This window comes from Salmo trutta, chromosome 5 (genome assembly GCF_901001165.1).
Source record: "Salmo trutta chromosome 5, fSalTru1.1, whole genome shotgun sequence".
NCBI lineage: Eukaryota > Metazoa > Chordata > Actinopteri > Salmoniformes > Salmonidae > Salmo > Salmo trutta.
In genome coordinates, this window is record NC_042961.1 from 16,356,889 (window position 1) to 16,378,859 (window position 21,971).

Here is a 21,971-nt window from a genome sequence, read left to right on the forward strand (position 1 = left end):
TTAAGTTGGGGTTTGTCTATGGTGTTTTGTGGGTAGTTATTTTGTGATTGTTGCCTGACGGAGCAGTTTGCTGTAATTTTTGTTTCTTTGTAAGTGTTTAATTTTTTCATTAAATAAGTATCATGAGCACTCAACACGTTGCACCTTGGTCCCCTTCATATGATGACTGCCGTTCCAAAAGTATTCAACCGCTTGACATTTTTCCTATTTTGTTGCCTTACAACCTGGAATTAAAATAGATTTTTTGGGGGTGGGGGGGTTTTCATTTGATTTACACAACATGCCTACCAATTTGAAGATGAAAACAAGAAATAAGCCCAAAAAAACAATAAACTTGAGCGTGCATAACTATTCACCCCCCAAAGTCAATACTTTGTAGAGCCACCTTTTGCAGCAATTACAGCTGCAAGTCTCTTGGGGTATGTCTCTATTAGCTTGGCAAATCTAGCCACCCGAGATTTTTGCCCATTCTTCAAGGCAAAACTGCTCAGCTCCTTCAAGTTGGATGGGTTCCGCTGGTGTACAGCAATCTTTAATTCATACCACAGATTCTCAATTGGATTGAGGTCTGAGCTTTGCCTAGGCCATTCCAAGACATTTAAATGTTTCCCCTTAACCCACTTGTGTGTTGCTTTAGCAGTGTGCTTAGGGTCATTGTCCTGATGGAAGGTGAACCTCCGTCCCAGTCTCAAATCTCTTGAAGACTGAAACAGGTTTCCCTCAAGAAATTCCCTGTATTTAGCACCATCATTCCTTCAATTCTGAGCAGTTTCCTAGTCCCTGCCGATGAAAAACATCCCAACAGCATGATGCTGCCACCACCATGCTTCACTGTGGTGATGGTGTTCTCGGGGTGATGAGAGGTGTTGGGTTTGTGCCAGACATAGCATTTTCCGTGATGGCCAAAAAGCTCAATTTTAGTCTCATCTAACCAGAGAACTTTCTTCCATATATTTGGGGAGTCTCCCACAAGCCTTTTGGTGAACACCAAACGTGTTTGCTTATTTTGTTCTTTAAGCAATGGCTTTTTTCTGGCCACTTTTCCATAAAGCCCAGCTCGGTGGAGTGTACGGCTTAAAGTGGTCCTATGGACAGATACTCCAATCTCCGCTGTGGAGCTTTGCAGCTCCTTCAGGGTTATCTTTGGTGTCTTTGTTGCCTCTCTGATTAATGCCCTCCTTGCCTGGTCCATGGGTTTTGGTGGGTGGCCCTCTCTTGGCAGGTTTGTTGTGGTGCCGTATTCTTTCCATTTTTTTAATAATGGATAGAATGGTGCTCCGTGGGATGTTCAAAGTTTCCGATTTTTTGTATAACCCAACCCTGATCTGTACTTCTCCACAACTTTGTCCCTGACTTGTTTGGAGAGCTCCTTGGTCTTTATGGTGCCGTTTGCTTGGTGGTGCCCCTTGCTTAGTGGCGTTGCAGACTCTGGGGCCTTTCAGAACAGGTGTATATGTACTGGGATCATGTGACAGATCATGTGACACTTAGATTGCACACAGGTGGACTTTATTTAACTAATTGTGTGATTTCTGAAGGTAATTGGTTGCACCAGATCTTATTTCGGGGCTTCATTTTTTAAATAAGTAATTTTTTTCATTTCACTTCACCAATTTGGACTATTTTGTGTATGTCCATTATATGAAATCCAAATAAAATCTATTAAAATTACAGGTTGTAATGCAACAAAATAGGAAAAACGCCAAGGGGGATGAATACTTTTGCAAGGCACTGTAGGTTTGCATGTCAGCTTTGACATTGGTTTTGCACATCGGCGTTAAACTAGCCATCGGGCCGATGTTGGCATTTAGAGCTAATATCGTCCGATTCTGATATGCTTATTGATATATCGTGCATCCCTAATAACAATATTAGGCTATCACTTGTGAATGATATATTATTACTTGTGAATGATGCCCAGCATAAGGCAAGAAACCTTTTTGAATCATATAGTCTAGCCCATAGGCCTACATGTTTTGATAAGGTTTGTTTCACAACTAAAGTGGCCACATTATTCCGCTTTACAAGGGGTGTAGAGCCTAACTGGCATACATAAGCAGTGCGTGAGTTTCAAGTTTGGGGAAGATCATTTTCACAATAAAAATGCACCTTTATAATAAAAGCATTACATGAGTAATCGCATTTGCAGTCATTTGATAATGGTGTTTTCCCGCTAATGGACAATTCACACTTATAGCCTACTGCTGTGCGTGCATTGCTGCACTTATAATGTGAAGAAATAGCTGATAAGGGATTTATATGTTTAAATGTAATGAATAAATAATTCTACCCTGAAACCTAACTATTAGTGATTATTAGTTTATGTAGCATGTATAATGAATAACTAAAGTACTAAACGTATGTCCCATAAGGTTCAGTAGAGACCTGTGAGGAAGAGTGTGTGTGTGTGTGTGTCGAAGAAAATACCGAGAACAATTAGAACTGTGTTTGACTCGACCTGGCTAGAACTCTGAGAATCTTATGATAGGACAGGGAGTTATTTTCAAGGTTCCTCTAATCTCGGGGGAATGGAACGGACAGCACTGGGTAGTGATAAACAGTGGTGAGAACTCTGGGAAGGGATACAACTCACCTACTGTTCGTATGTATGTGCGTAGGATATCTAGTGTTTGTGTGTATGTATGTGCGTAAGTAGGGAGTGAACTATAAAATGGATGTCTTTGTATGGGCTTCAGAACGTTCTTCTCGTGAATAAACTGTATGAGCCTTTTGCAGAAGCTGAGTCTTTGACTAATTATTATTAACCCAGTGTCTTACAAACCTTGGGGATTGGTCTAAGCTTATTGATTGTTAGTTATTATCATTGGGATAGAAAATTCTCTTGACAATAGCCTAATAGTTTATCAACATTTTAAGCTAAACGTTCTGATCTGTTGTGTCAGCCTCATTGAGTAAAACAGGTTTTTTGATGCTAGTAGTTGTATTCATTTGGGATCTATCACATCCCATAACTGTCCCAGAGTATGTTTGGAATATTTATTTCTCGCAGAATAGAATAGGTCAACTTTTGTATTATGGGGGATAGTGGATTGACATAGGCTAGTGCTTTTGCTGTTTGTTAGGCCTACTTATCATGTTGGCTGACAAAATTGTAAATGTGGACAGATCTTCCAATATCTTCAATATGCACATCGGAATAGGATAAGGACGCACGTAGTTGAGTCCCCGACGTGTCTGTCTTCAATTGTAGCCTGTGAGAAAGAAGGCCTAACAACACTCGATCAGATGATGGAGAGCCATGTGAGTGAGAGGTGCTTCGGAACATGCAGCACTCAGGGAGAAGGGAATAGTAATTTATTATATTCAGCGCAAAGGCCACTTGCCGCAAAAGGTATGGATTTGTTTTAGGAGGCATTACGGACACACAAAGGGGAAAGTCGAGGCATTATCATGTGCTTGTCAAATTGTGAATGAGAGCCTGTGCACAAAACAAAGCACAGCTCATGCAACTTTTTTCAAATCATCATTAATCGCATTCTGCAGCCTTACAATGTATTCAAAATCAAAACATATAGCCCAATGTTTGTAGAACAACTAAATTAAGCATATAGTAGTACCTACAATGCATTCAGAAAGTATTCAGACCCCATACCTTTTCCCACATTTTGTTACGTTACAGCCTTATTCTAAAGTTTATTAAATAAATACAAATCCTCATCAATCTACACAATACCCATAATGACAGTGAAAACAGATTTTTGAAAAGAAATTGCCTATTTATTTATATATATATATATTTTATATTTATATTTATATATATACATACATACATACATACATACATACATACATACATACATACATACGTACACATACATACATACATACATACATACATATATATATATATACATACATATATATACACATGCATACATACACACAACACACACTCTCTCTCTCTCTCTCTCTCGTGACCAAAAGTTTTGAGAATGACACAAATATTAATTTTCAAAAAGTCTGCTGCCTCAGTTTGTATGATGTCAATTTGCATATACTCCAGAATGTTATGAAGAGTGATCAGATGAATTGCAATTAATTGCAAAGTCCCTCTTTGCCATGCAAATGAACTGAATCCCCCAAAAACATTTCCACTGCATTTCAGCCCTGCCACAAAAGGACCAGCTGACATCATGTCAGTGATTCTCTCGTTAACACAGGTGTGAGTGTTGACGAGGACAAGGCTGGAGATCACTCTGTCATGCTGATTGAGTTCGAATAACAGACTGGAAGCTTCAAAAGAAGGGTGGTGCTTGGAATCATTGTTCTTCCTCTGTCAATCATGGTTACCTGCAAAGAAACACGTGCCGTCATCATTGATTTGCACAAAAAGGGCTTCACAGGCAAGGATATTGCTGCCTGTAAGATTGCACCTAAATCAACCATTTATCGGATCATCAAGAACTTCAAGGAGAGCGGTTCAATTGTTGTGAAGAAGGCTTCAGGGCACCCAGAAAGGTCCTGCAAGCGCCAGGACCATTACCTAAAGTTGATTCAGCTGTGGGATCGGGGCACCACCAGTACAGAGCTTGCTCAGGAATGGCAGCAGGCAGGTGTGAGGCAGGTGGACAAACAAAAACCCACACATTCTGACAAACTCCAAGCATTGATTATGCAAGAATGGGCTGCCATCAGTCAGGATGTGGCCCAGAAGTTAATTGACAGCATGCCAGGGCGGATTGCAGAGGTCTTGAAAAAGAAGGGTCAACACTGCAAATATTGACTGTTTGCATCAACTTCATGTAATTGTCAATAAAAGTCTTTGACACTTATGAAATGCTTGTAATTATACTTCCGTATTCCATAGTAACATCTGACAAAAATATCTAGACACTGAAGCAGCAAACTTTATGAAAATGTATATTTGTGTCATTCTCAAAACTTTTGGCCACGATTGTATATTTATAGAAACTTATTCACATAAGTATTCAGACCCTTTACTATCAGTTTCTAAATGTAGCTCCGGTGCATCCTGTTTCCATTGATCATCCTGGAGATGTTTCTACAACTTGATTGGACTCCACCTGTAGTAAATTCAATTGATTGTACATGATTTGGAAAGGCACACACCTGTCTATATGGAAGAAGTTTAAAACCAATTCCACCAATCCGGCCTTTATGGTAGAGTGGCCAGATGGAAGACACTCTTCAGTAAAAGGCACATGACAGCCTGCTTGGAGTTTGCCAAAAGGCACCTAAAGGACTCTGACCATGAGAAAGAAGATGCTCTGGTCTGATGAAACCTAGATTAAACTCTTTGGCCTGAATGTCAAGCGTCACATTTGGAGGAAACCTTGGACCATCCCTACGATGAAGCATGGTGGTGGCAGCATCATGCTTCGGGGATGTTTTTCAGCGGTAGGGTCTGGGAGACCAATCAGTATTCAGGGAAAGATGAACGGAGCAAAGTACAGAATGATCCTTGATGAAAACCTGCTCCAGAGCGCTCAGGACCTCAGACTAGGGTGGCCCAGCCAGAGCCTGTACCTGAACCCGATCGAGCTCTGGAGAGACCTGAAATAACTGCAGCGACGCTTCCCATCCAACCTGACAGAGCTTGAGAGGATCTGCACAGAAGATTGGGAGAAATTCCTCAAATACGTGTGTGCCAAGCTTGTAGCGTCATACCAAAGAAGGCTTGAGGCTGTAGTTGCTTCCAAAGGTGCTTCAACAAAGTACTGAGTAAAGGGTCTGGGTCTTTGCGATTTTTTTAATACATTTGCACACAAAAAAAACTGCTTTTTTGTTATTGGGTATTATGTGTAGATTGATAAGGGAAAAAAACAATAAGGCTGTAACTTAACAAAATGTGGAAAAAGTCATGGGATTTGAATACTTTCCAAATGCACTGTATTTCTACAGTATGTTAACAACTCAACACAGAATAGGTACGTGTGTGCACTCCCTCAAACCGTTTGGAGAAAATATCCTTTCTATTTTATTCTGCTTAGTTAAATTGTATTCTTCATACTATAATATAAAATAATGCCACGGAATTCTAAGCAAATTGTGTCTGCTAAATGAACTAGCGTAGCCCACAGCCAAATGGCATAGCCAGATCAGGGCCTAACATAAGGACAACTCAGAGTATGCTATTCTGTTCTTCTGAAATAGACTACATTTTCTTCATATCATGTTTCTTTAGACCTAAAATAAATCATGGATTTATTGTGAAGGTGTAGGCTATATAACATGGCTTTATTTAACTTTTTAAAAAACGTTTTTATTTAACTTTTTAGATGTTCCCATGGTCTGCATCAATAGCTTGTGTGTAAGCCAGGGTATGCTAAATGTGTTTGTTAATTAACTGTAAATTACCGTGAGAACGGCAGTTATTTGCTTGACAATCACCAGCTGACGAAATTACGTGACCGCCACAGCCCTACTTGTGACCCTTTTAAGAGCGCACAATATTCGTGCTGAAACAGGAAATAACCTTACCCAAACTGTTGCCACAAAGTTGGAAGCACAGTATCGGCTTCTAGAATGTCATTCTATGCTGTAGTATTAAGATGTCCCTTCATTGGGGAACTAAGGGGCCTAGCCCGAACCATGAAAAACAGCCGCAAACCATTATTCCTCCTCCACCAAATAAACAATGTGTCACTATGCGTTCAGGCAAGTAGAGTTCTCCTGGAATCTGCCAAATCCAGATTCGTCCGTTCAATGGCAGCGAGCTTTACAACACACCAACCGACGCTTGGCATTGTGCATGGTGCGGCTGCTTGTGCAATGTTGTATGCAACATTATCGGCAAGTGACTTGATCTTGATTCCTGTGTGTCAAAACAATTTAAAGTTGTAGAACGAGAATGAGGAGTGTTGATGAAACAGTGATATTGTCAAAATACCGCTTTTAACAACCATCAGCATTAGTATAAAAGCTTAATATAATTTTTGCCTGACATGATCACTTTGCATATTCTTAATTATTGATTATGTTGGCATGAATAACTTTTTTTAAAGCAATTCTGATGGTTGTTAAAGCAGAATTTTGACAATATTACCGTTCTATCAACACACTCGTCACTCCCGTTTTACAAATCTAAATCGTTTTGGCTGACAGGCATCAAGATTAAGTCACTTGCCGATAATGTTGCATACAACATTGCATACGTATGAAACTGTCTATTATTTCCATCGAACACAATCAAAGTTAACATAAGCCCTAGATGCCTTCAATTGCCCAACTTTAGGCATATTTGTTTTACAATGTGATGTTGCGCTCCAAGGGGATAACTTGAAACATGATGCAGGTAATTAAATTATCGAAATAGTCAAAAGCGCAAATACTGTTGCATGTACTTCTAGATTATTTATGGAGTGTGTGTATGTATGTATGTATGTATATATATATATATATATACATATATATATATATATATATATATATACACACATACATATATATATATATATATATATACATACACACACACACACACACACACACACACATTATATATATATATATATACATACACACATACATACATATATACACACATACATGTATATATATATATATATATATATATATATATATATATATATATATATATATATATACACATACACACACACATATATATTATATATATATATACATACATACATACATACATACATACATACGTACGTACGTACGTACGTATGTATGTGTATGTATGTATGTGTATATATATATATATATACACACACACACTTGTATACAAATGACATTTTTATGAGTGCATTCCACCATCTCAAACCATATGTTGTCTATTTGCCATTTAATTATACGTGAACCTAAGACTGAACTTAAACAGAGGTGAATTTTTTCTTCAATTAGTTAGCACAACCTTACAACATCTGCTGTGTACATGTTGTGTGTAATATCTAAGATTGTCATGCTGAAAGGAATTTCTAAAATTCTTATGTTCCTCATGTAGCCATTGTAACGGAATATCTTTGCTGACATTCTTATCCTTTGGTGAATGACAGCCAAGACGTGTAACGGAGTCTTCAGTTGGTATTTTCAAACTGTTGCACGGCTTACAAAATGAATATCCCTTCATGTCAAATAGCAATTGTTGACAAGTACTGCATAATACTGCATCATAAAAACACACATACTACAAAGTATGATGTGGTCTTCTCTAGAATACAAAAATAATACTTATTCTTCATATCAAAATATACTGCTCTAATTTTGTGAGGGGAAAACAGTTTTTGTAAACCTTCATTCCGTAAAATATAATTGCACTTGTGAAACAGCCATATTGAAATAGCAGTTACAGTACTGTTACTAAGAACACGCTTTGGTAACTTCCTTGAGTGTTTTTAGAAGCTGCTATCAAATAAAACCGCCAACCACAAAGTCCATTTCAAAATAACAAAAAAATGTTGTTCACTTCTCTTTTCAGTGCCTAGAGAAATGTCTTAAAGCTGTAACATACATTTGTTAATTATTATTATTATTATTAAGGATACCTCCACTCGTTGCAGTGCATTAAAACAGAGTCCATTACTCAGACTGTGCCATTGAGTTGAGTCTGTGGTGAGTGTCGCCATTTTGTAACAGAGGCGTGTACTCCTGAATCAGAACAGGAGCGTTCCTGAGCATCTCCTGGAAATGCCGAAGCGTGTCAGCGTAAAGCTCTCTCTGTAACACCAGTGGTCGGAAAAGATTGATGGGCTCCGCCGTGTGGAATGTTGCCGGAACCCGGACTTCTGGTGGAACTTGGCTGTTCCCAACCAGAGCGTGACAGAGTCTCTTCTCCTGAAGACTCCTGTGAAGAAAGCCTAGCATGTCCCGTAGCCTGTGCTCCAGACTCTCAGAGCCCCAGCTAGACGAGCCCTTACTCAACAACAGGTGCAGCAGGGTCGTCTTCAGGTGATAGTTGGTCAGAGCACACCTGCCAGTTAGACCCATCTGTTTCTTGTGTAGGAAAGTGATGATCTGAAGGCAGTGGAGGTGGCAGGAATTTTCAGGCAGGCTTTTAGCCACATGTTTGAGCAGGTTCCTCTCATAGACAGCAAAGGAGAGGGGCCAGTAAGTGTCTGAGGAGGTGCTGCTGTCAGAAGGGAAGTGTGATACAAAGTAGGCATTTGTGCCATCTAGTTCCACAACGGGGATGATGTTCATCACAACAACCTTTCCTGAGCGGAATCTGACCTTCAGTGCGCCAGTAGCATCCAGGTTGCGGAAAGTGAGCTCAAACTCGTACTTGTGAGAAATCCGTCCCCAGGCTTTGGTCACGGAGATCTGGAACCACTTCATGACCTGGTCCTTAGCCAGATAAGGTGTGTTCTTGGAGCACAGAAGGTCATCCGGGGTGTGGTCTGCTCTGGGCTTTTCATTTTTGCTGTGTAGCAAGCACAGCATGTCCTCACCCAGGTTGGCAGAGCCACAGAGACAGCCGTCCTCATTCTCCCCAACCTTTGTCACCTTGATCCTGCCACAGCCCTGCATGTCCAGGGGTACGTCACTGGAGGGGCTGCACCACAGCTGGAACTGGAAGGAGTAGGGCTCCGGTGGGGCGAAAGGGACAATGAGATCACACATCAGGGGCTTGCTCACCCTCCACGACTCAAACATACTCCCAACGCCCACAAAGTCCGCCACCTCCATGTCAGTCTCCCTGTCACACACACTCCTCAGGGACTCCAGCAGGTCATCAGCGAAGCCCTCCACAAATTCCCGCACCCTCCAGTTCTCATGGGCCGAGGTGTGGATGCATCTCTCACAGAAGCTGTTTAGGACTCCCTTATCGAGCTGGAGTGTCTTGGAACTGATGGATCCACCCTCAACAAACCCATCCTCATCATCAGCGTATCGGGCTTCCATGTCTGTCAAATCCTGCCGACATACCTCAATAGTGAAGAAGATGACCAGTGAGAGGGCGCTCCAGAAGTACCAGCCGTAGCCGTCCTCTGAGCCAGGGTCCTGCTGCTCCGTGCCTGCATACAAGAGCTCCTGCTCCAGCCGCGACTGCTCCAGCTCCAGCCTCTTCTCATGCTCCCTCATGCGGGCCAGCAGGGCCTCATCCTGCTCTGGGAGGGTGGTGTTCTCCTGCGGGAACAGCAGCGGATGGTTCAAGATGGCCGCTGCCACCACCACAAACACCCGTGCTATGGCCCCCTGCATCCTGGCTCCCTGGACCTCAGGGAGGAGACAAAACCAGTGTCACCCCTCACGCCAGCATCTCATCGACTCTGATCAAGCTGCAGCCCAAAACCTGAAAAATAAATAGGATTTGACAAAATTATGATATGTCCTTGCAACTTTTTGGGGGATTTCATAATCAGCTTGAGAGCTATTTTACTTCTTCAAACACGTCGCTATTGTGTACTGTGCATTGCGAGGTGATTCAGTAGAATCATAACACAAAATCACATGTTAACTCTGAAGAGCCTCAGCCTTCTTGAGGAAGCAGCCTGCACCTCTAAATATAGAGAGAGGGCGGAGTGACGCACTGTAGCCAAATATTGAACTGTGTGTGTCATGGAAGGAAGTAAGCACTGCGAGAACCAAACAGAACTGATCGCATTGTATCTGTCAAGAATTTGCTTCCAGTAAACAATTAGAGGAAAAGCCTTACAATAACTCATTTGGCAAATGTATAATTCATTTTTATGTCAAAGAATCACTATTGCAGAGCGGTATTAAGTCAGATGATGGGTCCAGAAAGGAGTAAATAGTAGCTCAGTTCATGTAACATTTTGGTTGTGTTTAGATAGGAAGGAACCATAATTTAGCCTACATAGGAAAGGAAATAACATAAGGGCCCTTTGAAAATCTTATTTTTGAAGCTTTTAACAGAACTTTCTCTCTTATTACCAACCCTTGGGGTGAGCATATAATCAAAAAAGCAGACTTCTAAATATTTGGAGAAATAAAGAAATTGTAGGCATTCTGAATGGGTCATGAAATGAACAAGCTTTTTGGGAGACTGAACATAAACATTCCAGATTAGTGATGCACCGATATGACATTTTTGGCGGCCTTTTAAGCATTCTAGTACAGTTAAATGGTTAACACACACAGATGGATGCAGCGGTCTAAGGCACTGCATCTCAGTGCAAGAGGCATCACTACAGTCCCTGGTTCGAATCCAGGCTGTATCACATCCGGCCGTGATTGGGAGTCCCATAGGGCGCTGCACAATTGGCCCAGAGTCGTCTGGGTTTGGCAGGGGTAGGCCGTCATTGTAAATTAGAATTTGTTCTTAAGGAACTTGCCTAGTAAAATAAAGGTTACACACACACACGCCACACTGACCAAAAAGTTATTTTGTTGGCATTTACGTATGTCCCCATTACCAGTAAAACATAATCAAAACCTATTTCTTTCCCTTACTTGCTGTGCTGTTTCGTTGCTCATTTGTTCAGTCGTTTCATTCTCAACCAGGATTTATATGGAATGCCATTTGGGTCTTTGCGTGTCAAAAAAGATACACGTCAAATAACACTATTTGAAGTGTCAAATAAGCTTGTTGACCAATCAGGACCTGAATATGACTGCACATCACGTAACCATTTAAGGCGTTCATACATTTTTTACATAGTTATTACACATTGATTACGCTATCACTCGTATTTCATGTCACAACGATTTGTCGATACCTGTGCTATGATGCTGGTGAAGTTGTCTCGCGCACCTACAGTGCTGGTCATTACAAAAAGCTAGCTAGCTCATGGATGCAAACAATGTTCTTCCCCAAAAACAAAGCAAAACGGCATAATCTGTTTCAGTGGCTAGCTAACTATAGAGCTGTGCGTCATCATCTAAAATGACCCTAATTTATAAGACAGTTCTTATTTGATTAATGGTGGTCGAACCCATCTATGTGAAGCTAGCTACAATAAGGATTAGCCACAATAGTCGACTTTGCGGTTAGCCTTCAAAATAAAAGTATTTTATTGACAGTGATGCAAATGAATACAAATAGTAGAATTATGCCATAATTTAATAGCTCATGCTAAACAAGGTTGGAATGTTATACAAAATCAACAAAAAACAATTTGTTAATTTGACAAATCTGTTAATCACACTGGATGTATTATACTTTAGAATTGCATTGGGGGGGGGGGCATACTTTTTCACTATACAGCCTTACCTATGGATTGTGGATCAATGACATGGGGTATCAGTCTACTCAGTGACACCCAGAGAACATTAGCATCGTAGCTCTTATTGCGGGACTCTGAAACAACTGAATTCAGCCACATTTATTGTCAACCTATGTGTATTGAACACTATTCCTGAACACTATTCCTATTGTTTTTACAATACTGCGTGGATGTTTTGGAGTCTGATAACTCTGAGGAGGACATTGGGAAAAAATACATTTAATTGATTCCCAATCCTTAGGTAAAGCTGTAGAGTGCAATTTGAATGTCAATACACACAATAGGCTAACTGGGGAGGTGATTTCACATAGTCACAGTCCCGTGATAAGCGCTACAACGCTAATATTTACGTAAACTCTTCACAGTTGTGTTCTGTGGGTGTCACCGAGTAGACTGATACCCCATTTCATTGCTTCACATTCCAACCTTGTTTAACATTATCTAGTCTAAATATGGCATGATTCCACCAATTGTAACCTTCTGCATCACTTTCAAAGAGTTACTTTTATTTTGAAGTCAAACAGCAAATTCCACTATTGTGCCTAATCCTTAATGTGGCTAGCTTCACAACACATAACCCGGTCAGGTCGAGCCTCACTAGCCAGATGAAGTTGTCTGGCTGCTTATAACATTAGCTTTGGGCATCAAGGTTAAGTAGCTGGCTAGCTATTTATTTTCATTAACTGAAGTTCAATTTAAATAGGCAAACAACAAGTGGCTACCTAGCTAATACTTACTCACAAGGATTCCTAAATCATTGCTAAGAACAGTGAAAATGACTGCAGTTTCTACTGGTCATTGTTTTCAGGCTGGTTGCATTGGTGCTATCTTGGTACCAAGCTAAAGCTAGCTATGTCGTAAAGCCAATAGCAGTGACGCTATTACTGTGTAACTTCGGTAGGGCAACATCTGAATAATAGTGCACTTGGTAACGTTAGTGTGTACCGATGCTCGACCAGTCGCGAAAGCCAACATCACCCACGACAGAGAACGGTTGACTGTCAAGGGCAATGAATTCCATTATCTTGGCATTAATGGATTTCGCCTGAGTAGTCTCGTTGAAATTTTCTTACTCTTTCAAATGACTGCTCGACTTGTTGACTGCTCGATCTAGCGAAAAAAAATTCCTTGCCGTCATTACGTCATATAGGTATGCACGTCAGCTTTGACATCGGTTATTCCCATCGACGTTAAACTAGACATCGGGCCGATACCGATGTTGCCATTTTTAGCTGATATCGGCCGATTCCGATATGTTCACCAATAAATTGTGCATCCCTATTCCAGATGACTACAAATGTGTTATGATTGATTTCTTGATCAAGAAATCAGACTCTGTAACATCCATAAGTCATTTTCCTGTCCAACATAAATGGAATTGACCATTTTTCAAAATTATTGTTTTTGTGTTCAGCCAAGCCTTTCCTTTGAAATGGCCATCCATGCAGTAACATAGGACTTACAAACTCGCATAGCTAATTATGTTCAGTCTCCCCAAAAAGCTTGTCCCTTTCATGACACATCTATAATGCCCATTATTAGCTTTTTCTCCAACATGCCAATATTTATAAGTCTGCTTTTTGGGGTATACGCTCCCCCCGAAGTGGTTCTGTAGACACACATTTAATTTGTTGGTCCATTCTGAGACATTTCGCTGGAATTTCCCATAGGCCATTGAGATGCTGAACAACTATTTGGCATTTCCCCTGTAAACAGCAATAGTAGCCTAGCATATGATACAAAATATACACCATAAAGTTGTTCATGACTTTTAGGTGGAATTAGTCTGTTCTTTGAAATTTTCCTCAGGTCAAAGACTATGATAAGGTATGAAAGTTGTAGAGCCAGGAAAATGTTTATTCAGAGTAACATTTTACACTGGCAACATTTCCTCCCATGACTTACTTCACTTGGCTATTTGTATTTTCCAGAGCCTACAGTTCAACAAACATTATAGACCTACAACAAGATGTCAAGTTGTGTTCCATATGTAAAGCACTGACATTAGCCTTTAAAATCAAGACAAAATACTGATAACAGCTAAAGCCTAAACTATTTTTAACTCCAAAATGCCACTCTTTTGACTCTACAGTAGCCTATCCTACATCCCGAGCCCTTGATCATGACTCACAGTTCCATTAGGAAAGGAAAGGGGGGATACCTAGTCAGTTGTACAACTGAATGCCTTCAAATTAAATGTGTCTTCCGCATTTAACCCAACCCCTCTGAATCATTACATTACACATAAGAGTCATTGGACGAAGGCGTCTTCCTTAGGGGGGAGTTTTGTTAAGAGCCGCTACACTCCGTCTTAACATTAACACGCATCGCTTGCGGTATGGTTTTGGAAGCATAAGGACCTTCGCTGTCTTTCATATCAGTGAGAAATATTTGCCAAAAAACAAAGGTTTGATCAACTTTATACGGTTAGGGTTCCCACATGGCCATATTTCCATGTCACAGCACTTGTTTGTGGAAAACAGATGGAAGACAGAGTGGACTGGCAGAATCTAAGCGATAGAGGTGAGAGAGACATACCAGGAGAGATGGCTAACAACATATGAACATATGAGTAAATATGGAATGGTGGATTACACAAGCCTTCTGGAAGATCTGATAAAGGAGAAGATGGTGGACAAGAAAGAAATTAGAAAAGTGGAACGTTGTTTTTTGTTTTTTTTAACCCTGTTTTCTCCCCAATTTCGTGGTATCCAATTGGTAGTTACAGTCTTGTCTCATCGCTGCAACTCCCGTATGGACTCAGGAGAGGCGTGCGTCCTCCGAAACACAACCGGACCACGCGACAAGAACTGTGACTTGCTTCGCTCCCCGGAGCAGGGTGCCGTTGAAAGGAGTGATAAAGGGGGTGGCATTAAGTGTTGAGGAGGATCAGCTGAAATGGAAGATTCCTGGTGTCTGTGACGCCCGGCGTTTGGTGTGACGCAGACGCGGTAGGAACATGGTGAAACTGAAGACATTGTCTGTCCTGCTGAGTTTTGATGCAGTCTTTGCACTACAAGGTCAATGTAGGATGTGTCAGTTATCCCGTGAGAGATTTTGTTCCAAAAGTACTACAGTGTTTTAGGTGCCAAGCTTATGGTCATGTGGCAGAAGTGTGTAAGAGGGAGATTCTTAGATTTGAGAAGTGTGCAGGAGGACACGAGACGAAGGAATGTGTAGTATCGGTGGAGAAAGTTGTGTGTGTTAGCTGTGGGGCTGGAAATCAAAGGTGTCCGGTGAGAGAAAGGCAGGTTGATGTTTCCAGGGTCAGAGTAGTAAAGAAAGTGTTGTATGCTGAAGCAGTGAAGAGAGTGCTAGAGTAAGATGGGTACAGGGTGAGGGATCCTGAGAGGATTCCTGTGAATAGGCAGAGACCAATACAGGCGGATGAGAAGAATGTGCTTCAGTATGGTGGTTTTCTTAGCAGTCATAGCCATGGTTGTCAACTGTACTACAGAAACAGTAAGTCACAGAAAATAGAGGTTGTGGTGGCAGCTGCAAAGAAGACCTTGGGATTGCGAGGTTTTACTGCAGAAGAGTTGCTGGGGGTGTTGTGTGATAGTATCGGTCTTCCCAGACCGTTGGCCAGTAGTAAGATTAGATACGGTTAAATAGTGGAATGGGGTGGTGTTTCTTTTGTGAGGGATAATAGTTGGCAGGGTAATTTTCCTTTTTCCACAATTTTGTAGTACTAGCATTTACTGTAGGTAGGCCGTGACTGGCCTCACACTCCTAGACAGTGGATGGCGGTATATGCACCTGTAACAGTGTAGGTTCCGTCCCTCTCTTCGCCCCAACCCGGGCTCGAACCAGGGACCCTTGCACACACCAACAACTGACACCCACCGAAGCACCGTTACCCATCGCGCCACAAAAGTCGCGGCCCTTGCAAGGGGAAACCCTACTTCAAGTCTCAGAGCGAGTGACGTCACTAATTGAAATGCTATTAGCGCGCACCACCGCTAACTAACTAGCCATTTCACATCGGTTACACACCTAAAAGTTGGATGCGATCCGCCAACCCAATCCCAAAGTGTGCTAATTAGCTATCTGTGCCTCCGACCACCTGTGTGTAAACAGAAGACTGACTCCACAAACGTGCCGTCACTGTAAAATACTGTCGTCTGCAATTGTGTTAAACCGGTTAAAACAGTGTACATTAAGTGTGTTTTTTGCATTTGTGAAATTATTTTGATATGATATGAAAGTAGAGGGTTTCTAGAGACATACAGCAATTGAGAATCGATTTCACGTTCAGATGGAGTATTTGTATGGTTCTTTGACAAAGGAGTAACGCTAGCTCCTTTAGTCCAATATTGTACTACCAACAACCCATAACTTAAAAGGGGACAAAATAAAATACACTGACTCAATGGAAAACCATAAAACAAAAACTTTTACAAAATTGCAGTACTCTCTGCCTGAAATAGTAACTGCCTACAACCACACACCATTAGCAACGTGATTACTGGCAATGATGTTTTGTTATTGTTTCTAGGGTACTTCAAAATAGCCCATAGGCCAATGAAGGACGGAAAAATAGAATGGCAATTCAAATTGGACCACTGACGACTAGCACTGCCGGACCTGAGGATGAGTCACAAAGTTCCAACTTGAAAGAATGAGATGTTTCCATAAATACGGATAGAATACATCGAGGCTATCAAAACAATATATATATGCAATTCACCCATTTTCTTCTGACAATCCATGGATAATTGTGGATTACCGCAATAACTCAATAAAACGTTTTTTTCCCGTAATAAAGTTTAGGCCAATGAATAAACGGTAACACTCGAACGAGAGCCGAAATAAAACATTATCAACTAAACAATAAATTGCATTTTGATTTACTATTTAAAATCACGAACCTTTAAGTGATGTCAGATCTCACTGAACACATAATTCATTCTTCTGCGATTGCAATTCTTCAAGACAAACAGGAGTTTATTTAAAACCGGGGAAACGCAAACTCTGAAATGTGCGAATGAGGAAGGAATGGTTCAGCCAAAGACAGAACAACGAGACAGATATTTTACTGGATGTATAAATGTGAAGCATCCGGTTGGCGTTTCCACTCCCTAACAAATATGGTAGTGAGGGGAAGCCTACTGGCGTGCAGTAGGAGAGAAGAGGGAACTAGATGGATTTTGGCCGACATTCTGTACGTGTTCTCATCGATTGAACAATTGATCTCATTTTCAATACAGTTTTCTGTTCCCAAAACTACAATTAGTTATGAACAGAGTGGGAAACGTTTTCTAGACTTCACCCTTTGCAAAAAATTTATTTTTTAATTGCGCTGTTTAGGAGTGCAAAGGCAAATTTTGATATTGCACAAGCGTACGTCACAAAATAGGCGGTCCCTAAAGGAAATATGCAGACGTGTACTAGAACGTGCCAATAGGATTTCTTGTTTTAGTTATGAAAATCTTTGGTTCAGCCTTCTCATTTCCTTCTTCATTTGGGTTAAACGGCGGTTGGCATCCAATGTTAGTAGTACATTAGCTGGACGGGATATTGAAAGAGAAAATACAAAATTCCATTGCAGAAAAGTGGGGAAAATGACATCATACAAAACACAAAAAATAGACACTTCAACAAACAAAACGTATCTCACTTTTTCAATCACAGTCCATTCCAAACTGCATCCCTACACAGGCTCATGGGCCTGTGAGGGTGGAACATTCAAAGAAAATAGTTCTTGCAAGGCCTCGGCTGTGAAATAACAAAGATCTAAAAAACATTAATCAGCATTCATAATGATTCCAATTTCCTCAGACTTCTTCTCTGCTTGTGCTATACAGTTTATGACCATTACAATAAATACACTGCTCAAAAAAATAAAGGGAACACTTAAACAACACAATATAACTCCAAGTCAATCACACGTCTGTGAAATCAAACTGTCCACTTAGGAAGCAACACTGATTGACAATAAATTTCACATGCTGTTGTGCAAATGGAATAGACAACAGGTGGAAATTATAGGCAATTAGCAAGACACCCCCAATAAAGGAGTGGTTCTGCAGGTGGGGACCACAGACCACTTCTCAGTTCCTATGCTTCCGGGCTGATGTTTTGGTCACTTTTGAATGCTGGCGGTGCTTTCACTCTAGTGGTTGCATGAGACCGAGTCTGCAACCCACACAAGTGGCTCAGGTAGTGCAGCTCATTCAGGATGGCACATCAATGCGAGCTGTGGCAAGAAGGTTTGCTGTGTCTGTCAGCGTAGTGTCCAGAGCATGGAGGCGCTACCAGGAGACAGGCCAGTACATCAGGAGACGTGGAGGAGGCCGTAGGAGGGCAACAACCCAGCAGCAGGACCGCTACCTCTGCCTTTGTACAAGGAGGAGCAGGAAAAGCACTGCCAGAGCCCTGCAAAATTACCTCCAGCAGGCCACAAATGTGCATGTGTCTGCTCAAAGGGTCAGAAACAGACTCCATGAGGGTGGTATGAGGGCCCGACGTCCACAGGTGGGGGTTGTGCTTACAGCCCAACACCATGCAGGACGTTTGGCATTTGCCAGAGAACACCAAGATTGGCAAATTCGCCACTGGCGCCCTGTGCTCTTCACAGATGAAAGCAGGTTCACACTGAGCACATGTGACAGACGTGACAGAGTCTGGAGACGCCGTGGAGAACGTTCTGCTGCCTGCAACATCCTCCAGCATGACCGGTTTGGCGGTGGGTCAGTCATGGTGTGGGGTGGCATTTCTTTGGGGGGCCGCACAACCCTCCATGTGCTCGCCAGAGGTAGCCTGACTGCCATTAGGTACCGAGATGAGATCCTCAGACCCCTTGTGAGAACATATGCTGGTGCGGTTGGCCCTGGGTTCCTCCTAATGCAAGACAATGCTAGACCTCATGTGGCTGGAGTGTGTTAGCAGTTCCTGCAAGAAGAAGGCATTGATGCTATGGACTGGCCCGCCCGTTCCCCAGACCTGAATCCAATTGAGCACATCTGGGACATCATGTCTCGCGCCATCCACCAACGCCACGTTGCACCACAGACTGTCCAGGAGTTGGCGGATGCTTTAGTCCAGGTCTGGGAGGAGATCCCTCAGGAGACCATCCGCCACCTCATCAGGAGCATGCCCAGGCGTTGTATGGAGGTCATACAGGCACGTGGAGGCCACACACACTACTGAGCCTCATTTTGACTTGTTTCAAGGACATTACATCAAAGTTGGATCAGCCTGTAGTGTGGTTTTCCACTTTCATTTTGAGTGTGACTCCAAATCCAGACCTCCATGGGTTGATAAATTGGATTTCCATTGATTCTTTTTGTGTGATTTTGTTGTCAGCACATTCAACTATGTAAAGAAAAAAGTATTTAATAAGATTATTTCTTTCATTCAGATCTAGGATGTGTTAAGTGTTCCCTTTATTTTTTTGAGCAGTATATTACAAAGTCCACCTTTTTAACATTTCATGATCCCTCGTTTAATGAGAAACTAGTGGTGGCTCTACTACCATTGTTTCTTCCCCGCCATTCGCTCCTTCCACTCTTCTCACCGCTTCCAGATAGGAGACACTGGACATGCCTTACTCTTTCCACCTCGGTCTCCTTCACCCTAACAGGGCACTCCAGGAATTCGGACGCATGTTGCCACCACAATTGCAGAATTTAATTTAATCTGGCATATGATACTCTTCCCGTCTGCACACATTTGACACATGACCAAATCTTCTGCATTAATGGCACTGAAAGGGTTTGTGCACAAAAGCTCTTACAGGGTATCTCATGAATCTTGACTTTATATGGGAAGGGAAAGACTCTTCATTAAAGAACACTAGTATGGATGAAGTAAATGTATTTTCTCCATCCACCATACGGGTCAGTCGACATGCAACAACCACTCCATCTACAGTATGTCTTCAGTTATATCATCTGCCTTTACTTCTTGCGAAACCCCAGAAATAACCCTCTTGATAGGCACCCTGCTTTGAAAATCCATACAGGAAGCATTCCACCGATTATCTTTTTGAGTATTAAAACATGCTTCTTCTGCTCCGCATACATGAAACATCTAAATAAGACCACTTCTTGTGATTCTCACTGACTTAACACTTTCCTTCAACACATTCCAGATTTTCCTAGAGACGTTAAACAGATTTCCCAGGTAGCATTGGTCCAATACCCTCACTCCGACTAAAAATGAGTCTAGGGGTTTCCTAGTTTCCACCACAACTGTACTTCTCTTGTTTCCATTTTTTTTGCCACTGTAACCCACTCATTATAACTCTCTGTGCTATTATCTTCACCCAACTCACTAACAGTTTCAAACAAAACCTCATTTTCCGCAATCTTGTCAAATCCTTCTATGTAAGAATGCTGTTCGTTGACTATAGCTTAACCTTCAACACCATTGTACCATCATCAAGCTCGGGGCCCTGGGTCTGAACCCCGCCCTGTGCAAATGGTTCCTGTACTTCCTGACGGGCCGCCCCCAGGTGGTGAAGGTAGGAAACAACACCTCCACTTCACTCTTCCTCAACACAGGGGTCCCAAAAGGGTGCGTACTCATCCCCCTCCTGTACTCCCTGTTCACCCATGACTGCGTGGCCACACACACCTCCAACTCATTCATCAAGTTTGCAGAAGACACAACCATAGTAGGCCTGATTACCAACAATGACGAGACAGGACGGCACACAATTGTCCCAGCGTCGTTCGGGTTTGGCCAGTGTAGGCCGTCATTGTAAATAAAAATATGTTCTTATCTGACTGGTTAAATTAAAAATAAATTAAAAAAGACAGCCTACAGGGAGAAGATGAGGGCCCAGGCAGAGTGGTGCCAGGAAAATAATTTCAGAAAAAAGCAGTGGAAGCTCGCCCCTATCCACATTGAAGGGACCGCAGTGGAGGTGGAAATCTTCAAGTTCCTCGGCTTTCACATCACTGACGATCTGAAATGGTCAGAGACAGTGAGGTGAAGAAGGCGCAACAGTGCCTCTTCAACCGCAGGAGGCTGAAGAAATTTGGCTTGGTCCCTAAGACCCTCACAAACTTTTACAGATGCACAATTGAGAGCATCCTGTTGGGCTGTATCACCGCCTGGTATGACTACTGCACTGCCTGCAACTGCACTGCTCTCCAGGTGTGATGCGGTCTGCCCAACCCATCACCGGGGGAACACTGTCTGCCCTTCAGGACACCTACAGCATCCGATTTCACAGGAAGGCCAAAAAGATCGTCAAGGACATCAACCACCCAAGCCACGGCCTGTTCACCCCGCTATCATCCATAAGGCGAGGTCAGCACAGGTGCATCAAAGCTGGGTCCGAGAGACTGAAAAACAGCTTCTATCTCAAGGTCATCAGACTCTTAAATAGGCACCACTAGCTGGCTACTGCCTGGTTACTCAACCCTGCACCTTAATTAATAATGTTTACATATTGCTTTACTCATTTCATATGTATATACTGTATTCTACTGTACTGTATTTTAGTCAATGCCACATTGCTCTTCCTAATATTTATTTATTTCTTAATTCCATTATTTTACTTTTAGATTTCTGTTTATTGTTGTGAATTGTTAGATATTACCGCACTGTTGGAGCTAGGAACACAAGCATTTCACTACACCCGCAATAACATCTGCTAAATATGTGTATGTGACCAATAAAATTTGATTTGAGCTGGCGCCCAATTGACTCCCATTCACCCTTTTGAAGGAGAGCGCTCTGTGTCCCAAAATAGCCCAGCATGCACAGCGCGGCCCTTTGTGTACGTTGCCCATGCATCGTCAATGGCGTTATCAAAAGAATAATGGAGTTTCCCATCTCCTCTAAAGTTTCAAACTGGGCCTGCTAATTGGCTCATCGATTAAA

General features: G+C 41.9%; 1 protein-coding gene across 1 annotated transcript; it reads right to left on the reverse strand.

Annotated features, from left to right (window-relative positions):
• Positions 1–7,732: 7,732 nt before the first annotated feature.
• itprip (inositol 1,4,5-trisphosphate receptor interacting protein) lies at positions 7,733–17,141 on the reverse strand. The gene is made up of 2 exons (XM_029752702.1): positions 17,006–17,141; positions 7,733–10,240 (listed from the first exon to the last, which is right to left on the reverse strand). Exon 2 carries the CDS (start codon positions 10,147–10,149, stop codon positions 8,527–8,529), a length of 1,623 nt encoding a protein of 540 aa, XP_029608562.1. The 5' UTR covers positions 10,150–10,240; positions 17,006–17,141; the 3' UTR covers positions 7,733–8,526.
• Between the last annotated feature and the right edge of the window lie 4,830 nt (positions 17,142–21,971).